We start from the raw sequence: 26418 nt of genomic DNA, 5'->3' as shown, positions 1-26418 counted from the left end.
GCAGCCACTTAATTTTTGACAAGGGTGCCAATCCCACTCAATGGGGAAAAGAATTATCTCTCAACAAATAGTGCTGGGAAAACTGGATATCCAAATGCAAAAGAATGAAAGAAGACCCCTACCTCACACCATATACAAAAATAAACTCAAAATGGATCAGACTTAAATTTAAAAACCAAAACTATTAAACTTCTAGAAGAAAACATAGAGAAGCATCTTAAGGGGCTTGTGTTAGGCAATGGTTTCTTAGACTTTAAACCCAAAGCACAAGGTACAAAAGAAAAAAATGGATGAGTGGGACTTTGTCAACATTAAAAATTTTTGTGCATCAAAGGACTTCACCATGAAAGTAAAAACAACCTACAAAATGGGAGAGAATATTTGTAAACTACAACATCTGACAAGAATTTAATAGACTATATAAAGAAATCCTACAACTCTACAACAAAATGACATACAACCCAGTTAAAAATGGGCAAGAGACTTGAATAGACATTTCTCTAGAGAAGGTATACAAATGGCCAATAAACACATGAAAAGATGTTTAGCATCATTAGCCATTAGGGAAATGCAAATCAAAACCACAATGAGATACCACTTCACACCAGCTAAAATGGTTACTATTAAAAAAAATGTAAAATTACAAGTATTGGAAAGGATGTGGAGAAATGGGGACACTCATTCAGTGTTGGTGGGAGTGTAAAGTACTGTAGCCATTGTAGGAAACGGTTTGGCGATTTCTCAGAAAGTTAAATGCAGAATTACCATATGACCCAGCAACTTCACTGCTATGTATATTCCCAAAGAATTGAAAGCAGAGACTCAGAGAGATATTTGCATACCAATGTTCATAGTGGCATTATTCACAATTTCCAAAAGACGGAAACAATCCAAGTTCCATCAACAGAAGAATAGGTAAACAACATGTGGTATATACATACAATGAAATATCATACAGCCTTTAAAAGGAATGAAGTTCTGATACATGCAGCAACACGAATGAACCGTGAAGACCTCATGTTGAGTGAAATAAGCCAGACACAAAAGGACAAATACTTTATGATCTCACTGATATGAAATAATTGGAATAAGCAAATTCACAGAGTCAGAAACTAGAAAGCAAGTTACAAGGGGCCAGGGTAGGGGTAGGGAATGGGGAGTTAATGTTTAATTGTTCCAGAGTTTCAGTTGTTTGGGAGTAATGGAAAAGTTATGGTAACGGATGGTGGTGATGGTAGCACAACATTGTGAATGTAATTTACACCACTGAATTATACATTTGAATGTGGTTAAAAGGGGAAATTTTAGATTGTGTAAATTTTAGGTTGTTACTAGATTAAAAATTTTAAGAAAAACCATGGGACTGTACATCACAAACTGTAAATCCTAAAGTAAATTATGGACTATAGTTAACAGTATAATTATAATAATATGGTATCATCAGTTGTAACAAAGATGCCACACTAATGCAAAGTGTTATTGATAGATGCTATAAAACAGGAGTCAAAAGCCTGGTGAAATTTGGAGTTAGGCAGACCTGGGTTCTAGTCCTGGTTCTGTCACATACTTGCTGGGTGACCTTACCTCCAAGAAGTATTCTGTCTTCCTAGGTCTCATTTGCCAAATGAGGATAATAATAGTACTTTCCTAACTGCATTGTTGTGAGGATTACACAATAAAATGCATGTAAAGCCCTCAGTATAGTCTATGGTACATACAAAAAAAGCAACTGAAAATGTTAGCCATTATAATTATACAAAAGAAAAACTTCATAGTGTTAACATCAGCTATATATTGTTAGTAAAATTATGGAATTTTTCTTTATACTTCTCTATATTAAATTTTCTATAATGAACATATACTACTTTTTTATTGAGATGCAAGTCACATACCACAAAATTCATGTATTATTTTTGTAATTAAAAAAATAAGGAAATTTTCTAAACTGTCCACTTTTAGGGGACTAGTATAAGACAAAAAAAACCCATAAGTCTCACCAAGAATCAACACTTTGCAAAGAAATACGTTGCTTAATACTATGTGAAAGGATAGAGCCTTGACTTTTCTTGAATCATTTTAATACTATAGTTTGTTCTTCTGAATATTTGTCTTTTAGCAACTGAGATAGAATTTGCCAAACTCTTATCTATATGATAATCATTTCCAGAAGAAGGCTAGGAATCTTTCATATGTAATCTTAAAATTGTTATGTAGTACACAGTTTTCACCTTCAATGGAGGAAGGGTGCAGAAGAAGAAAAGGAGAAAGTTATCTTGACTTTGGGACTCGTCAGAGAAAAACAAAGGGAAACATAGGAAAGTATTATTCAAGGTCATGGAAAAATATAAAAGTGGGCTATGGAAGACATAGGCATCTGGTATCATTAAATTGCTTCTTTCACTTATTCCATTACAATAGAATTACACTTTCTCAGACGCAGTAAATTGTAGACTTTGGAATCAAACTGCCTGAGTCCCCATTTCCACTAGTTGTGAGTTCTTGTGCAGTTACTTAACCTCTCTGTACCTCAGAGTATTCATCTGTAAAAATAGGGATAATAAGAGTACCTGCCTTACAGGGTTGCTGAGAGGATTACCCAAGATAATATGCATATATCTTAGGACACTGCCTGGCCCATAGCAAAAGCATTGTAAGTTTTAGTTCTCATTATTATTCTTTTTATAACCATATTTAATTGAATCTAAGATGCTATTTTTTCCTGATCTTTCAAAAAGGGGTCAGTGGAAGTTTTTCATACTTTTTCACATCATGAGTGCCACTGGATGAAAACAATTGTAAGAGGCCTTCAATTGTAAAGTGCAACTTAATTTCAGAGAGATTAAAATATTTTAAAGTGTGCATCTTAGAATCAATGAAATAAGTTATTACGCTTTCATTTCATTTAATTCTCATTTAATGTATGTGTGCCATCTACTAAAAGACAATTGAAACTGGCAAAATAATTTGGTTCAAATATTAAATAATGTAACTTCTTACTTCAGTAAATTCCTCTTTGTTGAATCTTTGTTCCATTGAGTCAGTAATATCCAATTCTTTGCAATATGGTTCTAATTAAGGAATAAAGATTTTTTTCGAGTTAGTTTGGTTGCAATACATTCATATTTGATATTCACATTATAGTGCTTTAAAAGAAAATAAAATTATATCTTAACTAATGCTCACCAATATTTACAAAAAAGTAAATGATACATAGTTGGGTAACATTTCAATTACTACAAAAATATTTTTCCTGGCTTTTATTTAATCAAGCAACCCAAATACTAAAAAGACTGAGTCTATATTTTTAATGACTAACTTGGGTAAAGCAGAAACAAATATGCACATCAATTTAAAAGATTATAAAACACATCCATGTCAGTTTGTCCACTTTTGCTAGTGGGTCCTAAAACACAACACCTCTACAACTTTTCCTTCTAAAAAACTTTCTTTTGCCCTTACTATTTCTTAAATTTAAAAATATGAATATATTTTCTTAGTAAAAGATTCAAATAATGTAAATAACAAAACATGAAAATCTACCTTTTTCTCTATCCCTCACCAGCACACTCATTCATTTCTGCCCCAGAAGTAACCACTGTCAAGTTTGTTTTCATCCTTTCAGCAACTTTTCTATGTATTTATATATGTACTTATGTATATATGTATATAAACATATTTTATACATAAATATGATCATATTGATCTGCAAGGTGCCCTTTTCATTTAACTACTCATCTTATAGATCTTTTCAAATAGGAGCTGGAGCTTAGGGAGAAGGTCTGACATGGGAATACAGTTTGGAAGTTATCAGCATTTAGATATTAGCTGAAATCATGGGTTTGAATGAGAAAACCCAGGGGGTATATATAGTGTGTAGAGTGATAAGAGAGACAAAAAGGAAACCCCAGAATATAACATTTAAGGTGCAAGCAAAAGAAGAAACAAGAGACAAAAATGATAAGATATGATCTAAGACAGAAGAAAAAAAACAGAAGAGAATGACATCACCGAAACCAAGATAAAAAGAATTTCATGAATAAAGAAGTGAGTGATAATGGTAAATGTGGCAGTTAGTTCAAATAGAGTTTTTAAATGTCCATTTGATATGACAATTATGTGATCTTAACTGATCATACCAAGAAACACGCAAATTGTATGGAAGCTCATGATGAAAGAGCTAATGCACAGGTTTGCCTTTTCTACTTCTCCTGCCAGTAGCTCCTCCTACCTATGTGGACTGGTACCAGGGCCCAGAAAAGACTCTAAAGTCTCTCCTGAATTTTAAAATTATTTATTGTGAGATATCAGTAATTGTGGTCCTAAGAGGACTGCATAAACTTTTGTATAAGCTTGTGCATCAGCGACTGATATCCCCATCCCACATCTTCCCTCCTGAGTTCTAGAAGATTATGCAAGATTATGCTACTTAGTATATGTCTCTCTCCCCTAACTGGACTTAGAGCAACTTAAGAACAGGAAACATGTCTTAGTCTTCTTTGTATCCTCCACCCCATCAGAGTATCTGGAACTAATGGCTCAAATATTGAATGAATGAATGGTACAGAAAATAAATACTATGGCATAAGAGGTGAGAGGAAAAACAAAAACAGGAGTGGTCTGGTATTTCTCTAATCTTATCAGAATCCCCAGTATAGAGCTGTCTTAACTCATTCCTTCTGTACCCTCATTCCAAACATAAATGAAAAAATAAAGGTACGTTAAAGATTTTCTGAATGAGGAAGGGTCAAGATTAGGCTGACTATGAATACAGTTTTTGGTTAGGCTGAGAACAGGCAGAAAGATAAAAACTTTGTCAGCAAGATCCAAATCTGGCTTGGGGACCAGGAATCAGGAATATGGGAAGTATATTTTATTTTAAAAAGTGAGAATGGACTTCATTGCTAAAATGGATATTGTGAGCTGCTAAAATGGAGGCGCTCAGGAGTGAGGCTAGTGCTGAGTTGAGGGGTGGGGGTGTGGCGCTGTAACCATAAAATTGTATACAGTGCATGTTTATATCTAAGCATTCATTATATGTAGGTACAAATACCTGGGGTGAGAGCTGGGGAAGCACCCAGGGAAATTCAACATAATCGCCAAAACAAACCCATGGTTTCATGAGTGACAGAGGCTAGAGACAGTAGACAACAAGCAGCTACTGATTTCCATTCCCCACCTGAAAAGCTGGAGAAAGGAAAATTACAAAGGGCCTGGCTATCTTCTTGGAATGGCTAGAAGGGGAAACTGTAAGGAAAACAAAAACTCAATATCTCAGTAGTTATTATCCATGTACACTAATTTCTAAGGACATCAAGATGGCAACATATATGCACGGTCAGCCTAGTCCTTCTCTATGAGATGCAAAACTCAGAAGACCAACAGTCATTGAACCGACAGAAAAAAAACCTGACTATCTTAGAAGAGAAAATAAGACCTTAAATATATATATGGATCAGTGTTCTTTGGAACAACAGCTGATTTCTCTGGAATATTGACAGACTTCATTTTCAGGCACTGCTTCAGGGTTAACCATGATGCTTTGAAGACATATGCATCACTGACTACACTTCCATTTTTGTCTACTATAGTTACTTATAAGCTCTTTGTAACTGATGCTTTGTATACAGGTAATATAAGCCAAGAGAACTGTGTTCTGAAAGTTCACTGATTGGCATAGTATGTGGTATTTTATATCCCAGTGGGTTTTTCTAAAACTGGACGACTGGCCTTCAGGTATCATGCCGTTCCACTGCCACCAAAATGGAGGATGTTACTACATTGGCTCAGCTTTGTCAAACAGAGGTGAAAGCAATGGTACTCCTCTAGTCTTTCAGACAGTCATTGGAATATTTAATGGTCTGCAATATTATGCCATATTTGAAAGTGTACTTGAGAAGGCAGCACATGAAGATTAACCAAAGAGCGAATAAATACTAAATCAGCAGAATGGATTTTTTATGATGATAACTCGGACACTGCTGAAAAAGTAATTCTGGAGAGACAACTTGTTTTTGTCTTTCTGCCTGGTATATAGCAGGTACTCAATAAATATTCAGTAATTGAATATATTTTTAAAAAATGGATATTGTTATCTGTGTAACACAAGTGGTCAAAAATTAATTGGATATGAAATATGTAAATAACAGAACCAAAACTCTAGTTCTTTATGCAACATCAGAATTTTTTGCCTAGTCTTACATAAAGAAATCATTCTGAAAACAAAAGCATTAAAATCTGTGGTTCTCCATAAGTGTGGTACTGTGCCCTTCCCCACCTTCATCCCAGTGATCATGGTAGAAATTCAAGAGTGAGCTTTTGTTGCCAAAGTGTTGGAGAATAGGGGTAGGAGCAGAATTCCTGCAATTCCTACACAATAGAGAATTCCACCCCACCCCACCCCCGTCCTGACAGACATCCAAATAAGTGAAAATTCTATTCATAATGATTTTCAGGCTAGAATCTAACTTCCTTTTACATACAAACACAGAGTATATTTTTGTTGTTGAATTTTCCAAGACTGTAACTACTATGAAATTTGAGGGAGAATTATACTTTGTTTCATTCTGGAACCTTACCAAGAGTTCACCATTTCAGAAAATTGTTTAATAAAATATAATACCATAAACTGTGTCTGAATTGCCAATATAGCACACCTATGCAGTCTGCATTTTTAGCTCTCCTATTCATCGGGATTATATATATAATATATATATACACAAATCCATCTATTTTGCCCTTCCTCATTTCAAAATGTCAAATACAAAGAAAATGGTCAATCAGATTTAATTTTACTTTTCTTATATCGAAACATTCATTATAAGTAGGTACAAACACCTGACTACTCCATTATGGGTTTTTTTCTGTCCATTACTTTTTTTAGTGAAGTTATAACCAAGTGTTTATATATTGAAATATAGTACATAAAATTTGCTTATAAATGTCTTTCCTTCAATTTCTGTTTTCTCGAATCAGTTATGGAATTATATCTTTCTTTTAAAATTCTGTGTCTATAGGTAATTTTTCTAGGAATTTCATAGGATAGTAAAAAAGTATTACAGAATATTTGTAATAAAATGGGGCATTGGCTAAAAGGATTGAGAATCAATGATTGCCTCTCTGTTTTTCTACATTCTCTATCTAGAAACAGCAGAAAAGCCTAAGCACATTTACAAGATCTTTGACTATATCTATCTCAATATTGACTCTTCATCTCAATTCAGCACCACCCCTCCCCAGCCCACACACAAAAAATTAAAAAAAAAAAAAAAAAAAGAAAGAAAGAAAGAAAAGAAAGGAAAACACAATAATTGGCAGGCTTACCAGGCTGGAGATCTGAATTTTGAAAAAAATCATGAAGAACATTCTGAATCTGCAATTCAAAGAAAAGAGACCATATGCTAAATTTCAGTGACCATATATTTAGTCTTTCAGACTAAAAGTCATCTATGGTCTTTCTATGTAAGTCTTTGGTGATCCTTATAAACTGGGGACATAAATAGTAATAGTAATAACTCTTATTTAATTTATAGAATACTTCAAGGTACATAAAGTATCTTCACATACAGGTCCTCATTTTATTCCTAACATTTTTGTATGAGAAGGTTTAGGATGCTGAGAGTGAACCTGTTCTGTATCCTCTAGGAAACATTTTTAGCAATCCTCAGACACTGGGCATGATGGAGCTAAGTCACCTTTGGTAACCAGCTTGGCAATCCAAAGAATCCTCTATACCTGTCCTCCAATTACTAACAAGGAAATTTCAGAGTTCTTCTTGTTCTATTTTTAATAATTCACTTGAACAGAAAATATGCTTGAAGTTACATCTAACCAATAAGTATTCTCAAATCTATACATATCTAAGAGAAAATATTTAAGTCTTAGAGGTCCGTTGTTCTCTGGAGCCCAAAGAAGTAGACAGATACACACAAACACACAGAAACAAAACAAACAAGCAACACTGATATCTGTTTATAACGAGGAGCTTGGGAATCTTGTCTAGAGTCAAGATTTTAGAAATCTAGGTAGAAACTTTTTTTAAGTGCTCAAGAGAAACTGGAAAGAACCAGCTTTCACACAGGTCAAGAATTTAGTGAAACTCAGCAGCGCTAAAAATATAGAGGGAAGCTTCTAGCATTCTACTCAGTGTTCTAGCAACTGCCCTCCTAAAACCCACCCCATCTACCCTTCACATATCTTATATCTCCTCCTTACCACTGCCATGGGAATCATGCCTTTGGGGTCTAGAATCCATTCATTGAACTGTTCCTGCAGAGCCTGTTTCCGTGTGTTAGTCACCTTGATTTTGACTTTGTTTATGGATTCCCTCTGTTCTCGTTTCTGTTTAACTTTCTCCTTCATCTTGGATACTCTGAAGATGAAGAAATAGAAAACATGTTGAGTTAAGACCATTTGGAGTTGGTATTTGCTTTGGATTGTTCAAATGGCAGAATACAAGTGTTCTGAGCCTCATTCAAGCTTTGTACCGATCCTTTCTCTACAAAATCTTCCTTGATTCAAGCCTGCAGTGATTCTTCCTTCCTCCAGCACTTACTGAGTCTGACATTAATCACAGGCTGCCTTCTACTATTATTTGACTTTTTATGGAGGTAAGCCTTATTTTCCCTAAATAGATACTAAATTTAAGAAGTAGTAAGAATTGTTCTAGAAGTTGCCATACATACCCTAAAGACAAGGTTGGGGTAACTAAGGCCTTATTTATAGTGGGCCTCTATAATCCCAGAACATAGAAATCATCTGGGGGACTCTGATGAAGGTCTAGTGTGGGGACATTTATAACAATGCACCCATGAAATTCTGATGCTTTGCACCACATTTTTGAGAAATTCTGTTTAGGGGTATATATTGGCCCACTGCCTTTACCTGGCTAAAGTCAAATACTTTGACAGCCCCTGCTCAAGTCCTGAGTATAACAGTTTCCATGTACTTACCCAGAGTTGCATCAACCAGATTGAGAATGGGTAAAGAATTGTGATTTTAATTATTCCTATATTCGTCTTCCTTATTAGAACTACCAAACTCCTGAACTGGCTTTGATTGGAAAATAAAATGGCTCAGGTTAATAAAATAACTTCCTGTTATAAATACGATTTTCCAACAGTGTTTGAGACAGATCTTTCTCTCTCAAAGAAGAAAGACTAAGGCAATCTGACAGATTTTGAAATGCAAAAGGATTTTCAGTCAGAACTGGTAAAATGGATATCTCTAAAAAGTAAGAGGAAGCTACTAAAATATGAGTCATTACTTTATGTCCAAATTAGGTCTTCAAAATTACGTAGGAAAATAAGCCTTCAAACATAAATTTTGAAAAAAAAGCAGGCAAGTGATTTAATGGTGCAGAAGGGCCTGATTCTGAATTGCAGTAAGATTAATTAGTATTTTAAAGGAAGTGCTAAGTTCCTCTGATGGTACTGCCAACATGAAAAGAGCAGCTGAACCTCTGACAACCACTTATCTCAGAGATCTCAGTCCTTCCTCTGTCTGGCTTCCCTGCTCTTCCCCCACTCACTCTTCCACTCTCCCTGTATCCCTTTAGCCTCTTTACCTTTCTCCTTCTCTCCCTCTCTCTATCCAGCATTCTCCCTAATCTTTGTGTTGATTCCTACATGGTTCTTCATTCTATGTCTGTGTCTTTCTAACACCTTTTCTTTTCACTCATTCACTCACTAAGTCACTGACTCACACATTACACTCATATTGATTGACTGACAAGTAAACAATATTGTATGATAAGTATTGGGTGTCTACAGATTCTCACCTGGAGTGATCACTGAAACACAAAAACAGATTATGTTTCTAAGTTTAGGCATCACAAAATTGATTTTCTTTCATATTTCCATCTGCTGGAAATACTTTCCTCCATCTCTTTGCCTGCCTAGATCCTCCACATCTTTTAGGTCTCAGTTCAGACATAACTTCCTCCCACTTGTCAATGCTCAAATTTAGAAACAAAATTTAGTTTTGTGTTTCAAGGCAACTGTACATGAGATTCCAAATGTAATCCAAATGGATTTAAAATTGATTATGAAGCTCATTCAGGGAATGAATAAAATTTCTCTTCTGTGACCTGCATTATCTCATTATCAACTGAATGCTATAGCATCCAAAACTCTTAACTTTGAACAATAAAGCCTAGACATAACCTGCAAGCGGATTCTTGACATTTAAGGGGACTGGTAGGAAGGAAAAACTACAGTGTGGTAAATTGCAAAAATGGTCATAAATTCTTCCCATTCCAGTATGCATGAATGTTATGGATTGAAATGTGTCCTCCCAAAAGATATGTTGAATCCTATCCCAGTACCTCAGAATGTGAATTTATTTGGAAATAGAATCATTACAGATGGAATCAGGCAAGTTAAAATGAGGTCATACTGGAGTAGGGTGGACCCTTAATCCAATATGACTGGTGTCCTTATAAGAAGGGAAATTTTGACACAGATAGACAGAGGGGAGAATGCTGTGTGACAACAAAGCCAGAGAAGGCCATGGATTTCCAGTAGGCAACTGCTAGAAGCCAGGAGAGAGACATGGAACAGATTCAGAGCAAGTATGGCACTGCCCACACCTTGATTTCAGACTTCAAGCTTCCAGAACTTTGAGACAATACATTTCTGTTGTTTTAGGCCACCCAGTTTGGGTACTTTTTTACATCAGCCCTAGGAAACTAAAACAATGTCCCTTTGCATTGTAGCTCCTCCCATCAAAAGGAGGATTCTATTTCTGCATCCCTTTTCTCTGGCCATGGCCATGTGACTTGCTTTGGCCAATGGGCCGTTAACAAACATGGTGAAAGCACAAAGCTGAAAAGCACTTGAACATTGGGGTTCGCCCTCTCTTACTGTTCTTGAGAATGAGTCTTGGCTAGCCTGTTGGATGCTGATCCAGTTACCTCCATGTCTTTTGCCAGTAGCCAGCCAACCACTAGACAAGTGACTAAAGCCATCAATTGCCATCTTACTGCAATACAAGAGTGAGATCAATTGATACCATGTGGAGCAAAGATGAGTCATCCAAGCTGAAGCCAGCCCAAAGTCACCAACCCACAAAATCATGAGCAAATAAATAATTATTGTTTTAAGCCACTAAGTTTTGGGGTATTTTGTTGTGCAGCAAAAGCTAACTAATAAAACAGTTTCCATATGAACAAATGCTTTGATACATTTTATTTTATTTTTTTTAATTTTGAAATAACTTCAAAGTTATAGGAACAGTTGCAAAAACAATACAAACCCCATACACAGAACTCCAGCATACCCTGACCCTTCTCCCGATACCCCACTCCACCAACTTTAACATGCTGTCACATTGCTATTTCTTTCCCTCCCTCCCTCCCTCCCTATCTATCATCCATCATCTATTGCTCTGTCTTCTGAACATATGAGAGCTAGCTGCACACATCATTGTACAAACACTATAATTCACATATACAATTCCCATGAACAAGAACATTCTTTTATGCAATCCCATTAAATGCAGCTAAGAAGTACAAGAGATTCAACATTGATACAAAGCTTACATTCTATATTTCCTTTTTTTTTTTCTTATGTCTCAACTGTGTCCCTTTGAGCCTCCTGTCCTCCATCCTCAGATCCCATCCAGGATCATCCTTGGCATTCAATTGTCGTCTATTTAGACTGACTTTTTTTTTTTTTTTTTCAATTGTGGAAACATATATACAGCCTAAATCTTCCCATTCCACCCCCTCCCTAGCCTTCCATTAGTGGGATTAATCACATTTAGAATGTTGTAATGTGATGATCTTCCCACCCTCCATTACTAGAAATTTCCCTTCACCTCAAACAGCAATCCTACACTCATTTCTTAACTCCCCATTGCCCCTTCCCCCATTTCTCTTAACCCATACTCTACTTTTCATCTCTATGGTCACATTCTCTGATAATTCCTTTGTGTTTACTGTGGGACTTAAAATTAACCTCTTAAATCCATAACACTCTTGTTTTTCTTTGATACCAACTGTGCCGGTTTGAGTGTATTGTGTCCCCCAAATGCCATTGTCTTTGTGGTCTTGTGTGGGGCAAACGTTTTGGTGATGGTTGGATTTGCTTGGAATGTGCCCCACCCAGCTGTGGGTAATGAGATGTTCCCATGGAGGCATGGCCCCACCCATTCAGGGTGGGCCTTTATCTGTGGAGCTATATAAATGAGCTGACTCAGGGGGAGGAAAGAGAGTGCAGCTGGGAGTGATGTTTTGAAGAGGAGGAAGCTTGCTAGAGAGGAACGTCCTGGGAGAAAGCCGTTTTGAGGCCGGAGCTTTGGAGCAGATGCCAGCTGCCTTCCTAGCTAACAGAGGTTTTCCGGAGGCCATTGGCCATCCTCCGGTGAGGGTACCCGATTGTTGATGTGTTAACCTTGGACGCTTTGTGGCCTTAAGACTGTAATTGTGTAGTGAAATAAACCCCCGTTTTATAAAAGCCTATCCATCTCTGGTGTTTTGCATTCTGCAGCATTAGCAAACTAGGACACCAACTTAACTTTAATAGGACACATAAACTATGTTCCTATACTCCTCCATTCCCCCACCTTTATATAGTTCTTGTCAAAAATTACATATTTTACATTGAGTTCAAAACCACTGATTTGTCATTAGAGTTTGTGTATTTTATATCATGTAGGAAGTAAATAGTGGAGTTACAATTCAAAAATTATTGACTTCTATTTGTATTCCATCGTGGACAGAGAATGTGCGTTGAATATATTCAGTTTTTTTTTTTTTTTTAATTTATTGAGGCTTGTTTTATGTCCCAGCATAGGGTCCATTCTGGAGAAAGATCCATGATCACTAGAGAAAGATGAGTGTCCTGGTGATTTGGGATGTAAGGTTCTATATTTGTCTGTTAAAATTCTCTATATCTCTTTCTCCTTTCTTTGTTTCTCTGTCGGTAAGGCTCCCTTTAGTATCTGAAGTAGGGCAGGTCTTTTACTGGCAAACTGTCTCAGCATTTGTTTGTCTGTGAAAAATTTAAGCTCTCCCTCAAATTTGAAGGAGAGTTTCGCTGGATAGAGTATTCTTGGTTGGAAATTTTTCTCTCTCAGAATTTTAAATATGTCATGCCACTGCCTTCTCACCTCCATGGTGGCCGCTGAGTAGTCACAACTTAGTCTTATGTTGTTTCCTTTGTATGTGGTGAATTGCTTTTCTCTTGCTGCTTTCAGAACTTGCTCCTGCTCTTCAGTATTTGAGAGTCTGATCAGAATATGTCTCAGAGTGGCTTTATTTGGATTTATTCTATTTGGGGTTCACTGGGCATTTATGCTTTGTGTATTTATATTGTGTAGAAGGTTGGGGAAGTTTTCCCCAACAATTTCTTTGAATACTCTTTCTAGACCTTTACCCTTCTCTTCCCCTTCTGGGACACCAATGAGTCTTAAGTTTGGATGTTTTATTTTATCTATCCTATCCCTGAGATCCATTTCGATTTTTTCAATTTTTTTTTCTCCATTTTTTCTTTTGTTCTTTCATTTTCTGTTCTGTGGACTTCTAGGACACTGAGTCATTGTTCAACTTCCTCTAATCTTGTATTATGAGTATCCAGAGTCTTTTTAATTTGGCCAACAATTTCTTTTATTTCCATAAGATCTTCTATTTTTTTATTTACTCGTGCAATGTCTTCTTTATGCTTTTCTAGGGTCTTCTTTATGTCCCTTATATCCTGTTCCATGGTCTTCTTCATGTCCTTTATATCCTTTGCCATGTTTTCATTCCTCGATTGTAGTTCTTTGATTAATTGTGCCAAGTACTGTGTCTTTTCTGATATTTTGATTTGGGTGTTTGGAACTGGGTTCTCCATATTGTCTGGTTTTATCATATGCATTAAGATTTTCTGTTGTTTTTGGCCTCTTGGCATTTGCTATGCTTGATAGGGCTCTTTCAAGTTGTAAAAAAAAAATACCAATCTGATTTTTCAAAAATACAAGTTGGTGGCGTACACTTTCTCTAACTAACCAGCAGATGGTGTCTGCAAGTCACTTATACACCTCAAGTCAGCTCTCCTCAACTTTGTCCTTGTGGTGTGTGGGGGAATGATTCTTGTGGGGTTCAGTTGGTGAACTCAGTTTGGGTGTGTTGCTGGAGCCGTCTGCCCTGAATGTGGGGTGTGTGTCCAGGTGGCTAGGGAGGCAGGGCAGCTTTAATATTCAAACCCCCCAGGTGTTCCTGGAGATTCAAGGCTGCTGCAAGAGTCTAAGCCTTCATTTCAGTTCTGCCCCAGACTCTCTGTCACTGACCACAAACCACCGGCATTGACGTAATGTCCCTGGGTTTTCTGAGCAGGCCTCCCTTCTCAGATTTGATCTTCCAGGACCTCTGCCGAGGGAATGCTGTGCTACGTCACAAGTACGCACTGTCCCTCAAGGGAAGCCCTGGGCCGCCAGGCCGTGCAGTGGCGCTCTCAGCCTGAAGCAAAGATGGCTGAATGGGGCGTCTCAACCCCTCTCCCCTCCTTGCACAGTTCCTCCTCCCAGCTCCAGGACAACTGGTGCAGCTCTGGGCTGTAGGCATGGCCCCGGGCAGGAGTGTCTCCAGCCCTCTGGGGGGCCAGCTGCAAGCAGTGGGGTTTCTTTCTCCGTCCAGCTCTCCCCTCTGCTCCCCTGGCCTGGAGGGAATCTGCCATGGGCTATCTTCCACACCAGACACCGAGAGGCTGGCTCAGCCTGCTCCTGCCGTGTTCCCACCATTGCAACTGCGGCTGCTCCTGGGTCCCCCCCCCCTTTTTTTTTCTTTAAAGAACCAGTCCATCTCCAAACGCCAACCCCTGGCTTCTCCACACCGCAGAGTGGCTGCGGGTCTTGGGTCTTTCAGCTGCTTACTCACTCATTTCAGAATGCAGACTCCCAGTTTCACCAAGTGTACAGCCCCTGTGGTTCTAGCAGACCTTGTCCAGCTGGTGCATTGCTGAAACCTGTATTCTGGGTCACCTTCTGGTTTTTATCTAGTATTTTTCATGGAGGTGTTTTTTTGCCCTGTCTCACCTAGCCACCATCTTAGGTTCTCCTGATACGTTTTAAATAAAAGTACAGCATTAACCTAACTGATTAAGGAGTACAAATAAAAATGTTTCCTGACCCTAGTTGTGACAATCCACATTCTATCCATCCATTCAAATTGTAAAAGAAGACTTTTCCACTTACAGCAGCATTTGCCTACATTATATCAAAACTGAATGTTGTATTCCATCAAAACTGGTAATTGAAAATCAACCACAAACTTCAAGTGATCTCAGTACATCATACCATTATTGGGCCTAATTCAAGGCTCTTTCTTGACAATTGAATAATAGGACTTGTTTTAACAATCAATTGTGTACAGACCTGTGGACTCATTCTATACAGTGTGATAGTTTTCAATTCTTATAAGCATAACCATCATAAAACTCCCTTCTTAACACTTTAAAACACCTGAATTTCCCCCCTTAGCAAACTATTCAATGAATTCCTCACTGGTGTATATTCCCTTGCCTGGCAAGTTAATAAACTTGTTTGTTTGTTTGTTTGTTAAGCTCCGGTAGTCTTAGTTTCACAATGCTAAACTGACCTTCCAAACACCCCACAACTGCTGCTTTCTCACACCCAATAAGAAACCCAGTCCTTTCCCATAACTCCATTCCTTGAGCATGTCCATATTATTCCTGTGATGAGTATTCTTATAAAATCCATATGTAGGGTTTCTGACTTAAGAGGTAATTAATGACTTAAGTAAAATCTAAGTAACTGCTAATCAATGATATGTGAACAGACAAATAATTAGGCATATCTTGAATTTTATAAAATTATGAACATTCCCAGTAAATAATGATTAATTGCAGAGATTTCAAAATTAAATACTCAATTACCCTAAATTAGGGGAAGTGAGAAAATGAGGTGACTGCCCTACAGTCATCAGCATTAAAACATATCTCCCTATAATTTTATGTATCTAAAAACAAAAACAAAAAAGCAAAGATTAAAACAGAAAGAAAACTAAAACTTTCATCATGAGGGCAGAAGCCAGATTGGAATTGGTAAATTCATTCATTTAACAAACATTTATTGAGCATTACTCACAAGACTGTGTTAGATGCTGGGCATTCAATGATGAATATGATAGACATACTTCCTGCTTACAGTGTAGTAGGGGAAACAACTATTACAATTGTGATAAGTGCAATGAGGAAGAAACACAGGATGCTATGAGAACATATAAAGGGAAGGTCCTACCCCAATTTCATGATGAAGTGGTATTTGAACTGAACTGCGAAGGGTTGATAGGATAAGGTAAAGAAGAAGGAGAAGAGTGGCCCATGTAGAGGGAAAAGCATATATAAAGGACGAAGCGTAGTATGTTTAAAGAACTGAAAGAAATACAGTGTTCCTGAAGAATAGGATGTAAGAAGGAGAGAGGCAAGAGCCAGAGAGAAAGGTAAGGTTCAGGTCAAACAAGGAAAGTTTTTTAGGCCTGGTTAAGGATTTTGGTCTTTATCTTAACAGTAATGGGATTCCATTAAAAGGTTTCACATTGATGAACAATATGATAAGATTATCCTTAAAAAAAAAAATAACTCCAGTTATAGGTAAAGAACAGATTGGAAGTAGACAGGAATGAATAAAAATATACCAATTAGAAGACTAATGCATTAGTGCAGATGAGAGATGATGGTAACTTAGACTAGGGTGGCAGCAATGGAGAAGGGCAGAAATGACAGATTAGAGAGAAGGAAGTGAAATCAATAGGACTTAATGATTGATTGGTAATGAGTGGTGATGAAGCAGGAGGTGTCAATGTCGACACTTGGTTTCTGGCTTGAGCACTTGGATGGATGATGGTGCCGTTCATTGAAATAGATAACAGCGGAGGAGCACTAAGGAAAGACAAAAACCAGTTAAAACTGAGATGCCTGTGAAATGTCCAAGAGCAGATATTGAATAAGTAGTTGGAGATACTGGTCTGGAGCTTGAAGGAGGTGTTTGGGTTAGAGATATAAATCTGAGAGTCTTGAATTATAGGTGGGAAATGAAGTCATATATTAAAATGAGATCACTCAGGTATGGATTATGGAGCGATAAGACAATAAGGCCTAGTACTATGCCTTAAGAAATCTTAACATTTGAAGGTCAGGTAACAGAATGAGCCAGTAAAGGACAGTAAGAAGGGCTAAACAGAGAGGTAGGAGGAAAACAAATAAAGTATGATGTCATGGAAGGGAAGGAAAAGAGTACTTCAATGAGGAAATGGTCAACATCACTAAATACTACTAAGAGGTCAAGTAAGACGAGGACTTCAAACTTTCCACTGTGCCAGGTCACACAGAAAACATCATGATCTTGGTAAGTGCCATTTATCAGAGAGGGCCTGGCATAAAGGCTAGATTACAACAGGTTGAGAAACGTGTGGAAGTGGAAAGAGTGTATACGGACAACTGTTTTTTTGATAAATTTGACTGTGCTTTAGTTATATTTGCCCAGTTAGACTGTATTGCTCAAGAAATAAATTTTATATTTTTTCCCTGAAAGGTATAGCTCAACATTGAGTACTCATTAGTTAAGCAGTAAATACCAATCGATTGAGTGAAGACTCCAACAATTTTCAGTTATTCATTCCTTCATTTTACAAACATTTAATTGAGCTCCAACTCATTTCTAACACTATGTTCAGTGTTAGAAATACAGGCAGGATAGAAAATTGTCCCTATCCTCAAAAAGATTATGGGGAAGTGAATCAATAATTACATTACAGTGTGCTAAGGGCTGACATAAGCCTATACATGTTTCAGAAATATAGAGAAAGAGTACCTAATCCAGACCAGATGTGACAGAAGGTATCCCAGAGGGAGTGACACTTGAGCTGACTCTTGAAAGAAAAATAGAAATTAGCCAGTTAGAGAAGGGTGGGGAAGGATTCTTCTAGACAGAGAAAGCTGGAACTCTGGATTCCAGGAGGGAGAGCTCACTAGTGGTTTTGACTAGTTGATATGTAGGATATAGTAAAATTGTCATGCATAAAGAATTCATCCTATCTGGCCTTGCCGGACCAAATCAGAGCTTGGTAGTCTGAGTTCCTTTTTACTACATGCTAGATATCTCTAATATAGTGCCTCCAAGCTTTGAACCTGGCCTTGATGGTGAGAATTTCCTATTTCTAAATGAGGTGGTTGAGTTTCAATTGAGCCACCTTCCTGGAGAAGTAAGAGCAGGTCAGAGGTCACCCAAGTACCCCCACTGGAGGGCTGTGAAGCATCTGTTTTGATGGTGTAGGATTGAGCTAGGACAGAGGAGGTAAAAATCAAGGCAGTTGCATGTAAGGTTTTCAGCCACTGGAAGGCGGGAGCCTCTTCTATGAACAAATAAATCCTGTCTTCTCTTGAGGATATCAGTTACTGGATAGTTTTAAATTTATAAATAGAATTATCTGGAAAATGATAGGAATTTCTGGACTTCTTTGATAGTCTTAGGTGTTTTTACTCCAGGATCACCATGCCTTGTCAGGCATTATGCCAGATATCCAGCCTTAGCTGGAGAAAACTAGACTCAGGAACTCAACCTCAGTCTCTAGCATTAGGAATGTCCTATGCCCCGGAAGCAGGACCAGAGACTCATTCAAATGGGGGGTAGAATAATTAGGATATTATCCAGGGAGACCATGACTCTTCAATACACAACTACTTGAATATCCAAGTACTTAAAAAAAGGACATATACATGCACAACAAAGAGTGTCTAGAGATTGATATGAAACTAGTCACTGTACCTAAATTACAATTATGCTTCAGGATGAACAAAAGTAGAACCTGTTTGGATAAAATCCTATCACATATCATTGGGTATAATAGTCATTCAAATGCTATAAAAAAAGCATTTCCCTTATCTTTTGTGGTGGTTTGGAGCTGTATATACCCCCAGAAAAAACATGTTCCTAAACTTAATCCATTCGTGTGTGTGTGAACTCATTAGAATTCAGTAAGACTTTTTGATGAGGTTACTTCAGTCAGGGTGTGGCCCACCTCAGTTAGGATGGGTCTTAATCCTACTACTGGAGTTCTTTGTAAGCAGAATGAAATTCAGACATAAGAGAGAAAGCTATAGGAAGCAAGAGCTGAAGGTCAACAGAAACCAGAAAAGAAGGGATAGGCCAGAAGAGGCTGCCATGTGCATTGCCATTTGACAGAGAAGCCCTGGACTGAGGATCACTGGCAGCCAACTCCAGAATGCCAGTCTTTGGGAAGAAAGTATTGCCCTGATGACACCTTGATTTGAACTTTTCCTAGCCTCAAAACTGTGAGCTAGTATGTTCCCATTGTTTAAGCCAACCCATTGTAAAGTATTTGCTTAAGCAGCTGAGAAAACTAAAATATCTATCTTCCCACTTTTGGCATAATTTGTTTCACTGAATTCATAAAGTATGATATTTGATACAGATTGACAAGATGATTAATGTTAATAATATCAACAAGCAAAGCACAGGTGGGATTTCCTAGCATAAAGCAAGCATAGGAATTTGGCTCAGTAAAGAGGTGGCAGCTGGTGTGGCGTATAAGCAAACAGACATCTGTCTAGGAAGTCACTGTCTCCTGGCAAATTAGGAAGACCCATATCAAAGACGAAACATTCCCTCAGTCTTGCCAAGTCCCAGTGCTGGCATTTTGTGAGGATGACTTAGACACTTAGAGGTTTTTTGAAATACAGAAAGTACTTTGAAAATAAATCTAGAACCCTTAACAGATACCACCCTCCAAGAGAAACGTACATAATGGATTTCACCACATAGTCTGCATAAATTCCTTGAACACTGTTCATGAGTTGATGTGCCTTCCTCCCTTTTAAATTTTACTTGGTCTGTGTATCCTTAATGCTTGAACACTTACACTGACTTATTTATTTCCCTCATGTAACTATAGTCGAGAAAGCAATTCTTTGGGCTATCATCTTTTTGTGATTCGTTCTCTTCATGGACTAAATGTTTCATTTTGAATTCAAAAGACTAATAAAGAGGTGTCACAAGGGAAACTGCGCAAAAGATACCTGAAGGTGCAGCACAGACTCCACAAGCACTATGACATAAGCAACAGACATAAGGTCAGGGATCATTACCAACCAGAACTGGGTATGCACCACCATTGCTGCCACACAGAAAAAGATCCAAGTTTTTACCTTGGGCCTTTTAGAGCTACTTCCTGGTTCATCTGAATTCTCATTTAAGGATCTTGTCTGTCAGGCCCTGCTTCTCTCTAATAGTCTGAAATTCTAATGTTAATAATCTTTCTCTGTAATCCTATTTTAAAAAGAAAATATTTTTCATCAAATCAATTCCCAGTAACAAAGCAATGACTAGCAAATATGCATTCACAAGCACTGGAAGAATGAGAGTCAGAGAGAAAAGATGCTAAAAGACAAAAAATTATGAAGAAAAGCAAAACGACAACCTAACTTACTTCACAGTTTCGCAAAATTGCATGTAAGAATCGAAGTCCACTTCCATTTTATACCTGTCTGTCAGCAGTACATTTTTTTTTTCATGTAAACCGACAAACAGCAGTGATATTTTGTTTTTCAGATAAGTGGCTACCACTATAAAAATTGCTCCAAATAAGGAAGGAATCCCTTTTGGTCCTGGGAAGAAGTAGGCAGCCGAAAACATTTTGGATTAGCTTAAGGCAAACTCATCCTTTAACACTATCGTCAGAAGATAGTCTTGACAAACCAAATAAAACTTTTATTTGTCTTTTTCTTGGATACAGATAAGGAAAATTCATCCTAAAGTGAATGGACATCTCCAAGGCTCTCTAATAGATTAAGGACAATACAAAGAATGATATATTCAGAGAATTTAAACATGGAACTGTTTTTGGCTAAGATAGCTGGTTATCCAAGCTTCAATTCAATAGGCAAACTGGGAACAGAGCACGCTGTTGTAAAGCACCCCTAGGATTTCTAAATATTCTACAAATTGCCTGACATGGTCATCTGTTGACATACAAGTCTTGGATTTTTTTTCCAGAGGGAGATGAAACCCAATCCTGTCAATCCAGGGGAAAAAGCATCTTTGATTATCTTAACCCTTTCATGAAATTCCAACAATAGTGTAGCTCCAGTAGAAACCAGACTTTTATCAAGCCTTGAATGACCCTAAGTATTCAAACTCCCAATTTAAGAAATGTCAATGATACAACCTAATTTTATGTCATGTCATTGGTTGGCAATGGAACTTAGACCAGAGCCCATGTGCCCATTACTATTTTTATTGTTCATATTGATAAATGCCTAGGGTTTAATATACAGATTGAGATTTACATATCCTTAACAGAAGAAAGGGTTTGTCAATGTATCAATTTACAGCCTTGAAACCAGTTCCCAAATTGTAAGTTTATTTATGGAAAAAGATCTAAAAACAAAACTAATTTATTGCTGGGCAAGAACAGATGGTGAGAGGAAATGTTCTTGAAGATATTTATTAAATTTAATGACACTGCTCGCTGCAGGCTGTTAACACTTTTCATTAGTACTAAAACTTCCTTAGTTTGATTTCTTTAAATGATTGGTCTTGAAACTTTAGTGTATTCAAGAACCTCTTGTGGAACTTGTTTTAAATGGAATCCTAGAAGTTCTGAATCAATAGATCTTAGGAAGAACCTAAGAATCTGCACTTTAACAAGTACTCCACGTAATTCTGATGCCACTGGTTGACAACCACACTTTGAGAAACACTGTTTCAACTGAAAATAAAAATTCCAAGTCTACACATAAAACAAGGGAAGAGTTTTGTGCATATCTCTTATTTTACTTCAGAGGGATGTATGTACCTAATTACAAAAGAATTATTATAAGACTTCTAAATAGTTGTTTGCTCTATAGGAAGGACACTAAAATAAGTAACAAGGGATTTTAAGTTCCTTTATAAATTTTTGAAAGCTGCCAAAATATAGTCATAGGGAAATGTGAATATTCAGGACGAGGTTCAGAGATTCAAAGTGACCTGTTTGTTTTTCAGATCTGAGAAACCTAATAATTACCATTTAGTCGAAGGGTCAGCAAACTGTACTCTTATGTGCCAGTCTGGCTCACTATCTGGTATTGTATGGCCTGAAAGCTAAGATTGGTTGTTACATTTTAAAATTGTTTTAAAGAAACAAAAGAATATTTTTACATGAAAATTATTTGAAATTTAAATTTAAATGTTCATATATAAGTTGTTTTGGAAAACAGCCACACTCATTCATTTGCATATTGTCTATGCTGCTTTTGTACTTGAACTGCAAAATCTAGTAGTTGTGATTCAACTTGCCAGGAAAAAGGTTTTAATTTTTACGTAATCAAATTTATAAATATTTTCATTATTTTGAGTCATGGTTAAAATTTTTTTCCCAAGTTATAAAGAAATTTAACCCATGGTCTCATTTTTCATACAGACACATACTAGGCGGGATATAGTCTCAGGATATAAAAACTGAAAATAAATCTAAATTTTCATTCAGTATTTTTTATCACTAGTAGGCTTTTGGTATTATTATTTTGAAACTATTTTATGTAAGTTATAGGATAAGGAAATTAATTATTTAATGTTGTTAGAAACCATGATTTTCAGTTAGAAAAGAGACATAAGTATAAAATAAAGGAAATTCAGTAAAAATCTTAGAATATTAAATTTGATATGGAATTATAAATATGAACTCATTATTTAAAAAGTCATACATCTAAGTCTTGCAAGGACCTAGAAGCAATGACAGTACAGTATCTATGAGCACTCCCAGCTCTCAGATGAGTGAAGCCCATCAAAAGGAAATAGAAATCCTTGAAAAAATGCAAGAAGCTTTAAAAGATTAAAGGAGTCAGGTCAGAAGAAAAACAGGAGCCAAAATTGGGACAATTTGAACATGAAAAAGAAAAACTGATTAAAATATATTGTGTGTGTGTGTGCATAAATCCATGTATCCATAATGACATTCAAAAAGAACCCTTTCCCAAAGGAGGAAAAAAATTCTCATTTACTGCCACTGGAGGTGTCTATTAATATAATAGAAAGATAAATAGATGATAGATTGATATAATAGGTACAATAGTCTGAAAAATCTGTAATTAAAACATTTTTTGTCTTACTAATAGGTAGCATATTTCAAAGTAATCAAATACATAATAAACTAGTTGGATTTATTTCAGGAGTTCCAAGATATCTCAATATTAAAAAATTTATTAATAAAACTCATAAGTAATTGATCAAAGATGAAAAATCAAATGATCACCTCCTTAGGTGCTGCAAAAGCATTTGACAAAATCAACAATCATCCTTGAATTTTAAAAATTACTCAGTAAGATAGAAATTAGGTACATTTTTCCTAATGTGATAAAACATATCTTTGTCAGATCCAAATGGAGAAGAGTTACTGTGCTAATATATAAAAGACTGCATCATGGTGAAACAGTAACACAAGAAGCATTTCTACTAAAGTAATAAACAAGACAAGGATGCCCACCATCACTACTATTATTTAACATTGTATTGGTAATTGCCAATGCAATTAGGTAAGAGAAAGATGTTAGAAGTACAAAAATTGAAAAGGAAGAAGGGAAATTACTATTATTTGCAGACAATATGATTGTCTCCCTAGAAAACCAAAGAAATCAACTGAAAGTTTATTATAAACAGAAGAGAACTTAGTAAGTTATAGGGTACCTTGTTCAAAGGGTACAAAAACATAAAGAAATTAATAGTTTTCATGTTTTCAAACTACATCTAGACAGAAAATGTAATGAAAGAAAAATGTCTCACAACAGCGAAAAAAAAAAAAAGATAAAATATCTAGGAATAAACCTAACAAGAAAGATGCAAGACCTATTTGAGAAAAAAAAAAGCAACTTTAAGACAACACTAATGAATATACAATAAGATGAGGAAATTGAAAGTTTTTCTCAGACAGAAATACTTACACATTAAGGATGTAGGTTTTCTCTAAGTTAATTAATAAATGTAATCAGATTTCAATAAAAGTTCCTATACAGTTTTTTTTTCTGTTTTTCTTTTTTCTTTCCTTTTTTTTTGTCAAAAATTTCTTTTGTTAATTAGACAAGTTAATCCTAAAGTTCATATAAAGAAGTATAAAGAAGTAAACACAGAAGAATATCCAAGAGAGCTCAGAAAAAAAGAAAAGCAAACAGTAGGGACCAACACTTTTAATATTTATTGAAATGTATTAAGAAATCTCAATAATTAAAGCAGTGTGGTACTGGTAAATGAATAGGGAGACAGACCAATGGAATAGGATAGAAAAATCCAGAAGTACACTCCAAAATATGCAGGAATTTAGTCATTGTCAAAGGTTCATCTCATAAAGATAAATTATTCAATAATTCTTATTGGGACCACTAACTAGCCATTTGGAAAAGGATGAAGATGGATCCATCCATACTTTACAACTTACATGAGAATAAATTCCAAATGGATTAACATTTAAAATGCAAATTAAAACCATAAAAATTCTAGATGAAAACATGGAAAATTAATTTTAAAACCTTGAAGTATAACAATGTCTCAAAATCCAGAAACCATAAAATAAACATTAATAAACTCAACTATATAGAAATGTAAAATATTCTGCATGACAAAAGGTAAATGGCAGGTGAGAGAAAGGGGGAATATTTGTAAATCAAATCATATGCTTTTCTGTAAAAAGCGGAAAATTAAGAATCCATATTTGTATTTGCTTATGAATGCATAAATTCTGGAGGGACTCACTGAAAACTAAGAATGGTAGTTGTCTATGGCAGAAGCAGGGTATTGGGTAGATGGAAGATAAGAATGGGAGGGAAATGTTTTACTGTACAACTTTTTAAACATTTTTGCTTTTGAATCTGTTTTACCTATCTGAAAAATTAAATTTAAAAAAGTCCCTGATCTCATATACCTTACTTTCCAGTGTAGGGAGACAGGCAATAAACAAATAAACATAGAGATGGGGTCCTAGTAAGATAATAAAATCCATGAATACGAGGAACTTATTTAATATATTTCATTAGTCTTCAGAGTGCCTCATGGAAAGTGAAGCACTTAGGCAGTAGCTCAATAAATAAATTTTGAATAAAATGTAAAATCACTTCTTTTACCTCCTGTGTGTGATAACATTACTGTTCTACTGGCTTTTCAATAAGGAGGATAAATCATCAAGTGGAAATATGACAAATTGTACCTGTTGCTGATAGTATCAGGAACATGAACCTTCAGATCTTCTGTGACTTCTCTCATCACCCTCTGATAACCAGACGTTTCTGGATCTTTGACATAATTAGGATTGTTTCTCATTAAGTATTCCCCTAAGTAATTAATTGGATCAAACTTTATTGGACTAATCAAACTACTTCAAAAAGCTTCTTCTTTTCCACTTGCATTAACATTTTTTCCATTCCAGGAACTAAGGTGGGTAGAAGTTTGTCAAGTAAATATGCGCGAGTACTCAGTGTCATGTTTTCAGTATTAAACCACTCTTTGGCCAAATAATCCTTAGGGAGTTTTTTTTCAACCTTTTTTTCTAGTTCCTTCTTCAGATTATCCTTATCTATTATTTTCCGTTGCATTGCCTGAGATCTTGCCTCCACTCTTTTGAAAAGATTTTTCTTCCATGGTTTTTCTAACTCTGATTTCATTAGAGTTTGATTTACACGGAAAGTCACTTTTGCAGATTTTCTAACCACAGCACTCTCTGAGACTCCAAATGTAGGGTCCTTTATTGAAGTACTTGATATTTTTGTCTGCCCCTCCATGTTTAATTCTGGAAAAAAAAAAGGTGAAATGCAAAAAACAGATGTAGATTTTAATCTATGTGACTATAATATTAGAGAAACACTTTTTTTAAAAAATCCATTTATATGGTGTATAGGAATGCCTTCAGCTGAAAGTAACAGAAAATTATACTACAGTGACTTTAACCATAAGAACATTTATTGTTGACTTAATCAGAAGTCATTCAGCAGCTCAGTGGTATCATTAAGTATCTAGCCTATTTCTATTATTATTTTTTTATTCTTCTTATACCTCATGATCACAAGATGACTATTGCAGCTTCATTAGACATTACTTTCTCAGAGGATAAAAGAACTGAGGACAGAGGCGCTTTTTCCTCTTGAGGTTCTGCTTTAATTTCCAATAGAAGATCCTAGACTCTCTGCTCTAAGACTTCCCTTTACATTTTATTGGCCCTAACTAGGTTACCTTCCCATCCCTAGACCAATCACCAGTGAAGGAATATGGGATTACTATGATTTGTTTTGATCAATCATAATTTATTCCTTATGCCAGGGTTTGGACCTAGTTTCTCTGATATCGAGTGATCGCCTCCTGCTACAAACTTGAAGTTCAAAGTGTAGTTGAAAAGGTGGGGAAATGTCTACTGAGTAGGCAGTGAAGAGAGTCTACCACACATGT

At 36.2% G+C, this 26418-nt stretch overlaps 1 protein-coding gene and 1 pseudogene across 1 annotated transcript in view; one reads left to right on the top strand and one right to left on the bottom strand.

The window, feature by feature from the left end:
* The window catches only part of EFCAB5 (EF-hand calcium binding domain 5), a 183750-nt gene extending 158059 nt beyond the window's left edge, over positions 1-25691 (bottom strand). The window contains 4 exon segments of the mRNA XM_037808987.1: positions 2998-3068; positions 7321-7376; positions 8213-8368; positions 25187-25691. Of these exon segments, the coding sequence (XP_037664915.1) occupies positions 2998-3068; positions 7321-7376; positions 8213-8368; positions 25187-25299 (396 nt within the window). The 5' untranslated portion in view covers positions 25300-25691.
* Positions 5310-5915, top strand: LOC119513619 (annotated as a pseudogene).
* Positions 25692-26418: the final 727 nt, after the last annotated feature.

This window comes from Choloepus didactylus, chromosome 18, assembly GCF_015220235.1.
Source record: "Choloepus didactylus isolate mChoDid1 chromosome 18, mChoDid1.pri, whole genome shotgun sequence".
Classification (NCBI taxonomy): Eukaryota; Metazoa; Chordata; class Mammalia; order Pilosa; family Megalonychidae; genus Choloepus; species Choloepus didactylus.
This window is presented reverse-complemented; position numbering and strand designations above follow the sequence as displayed.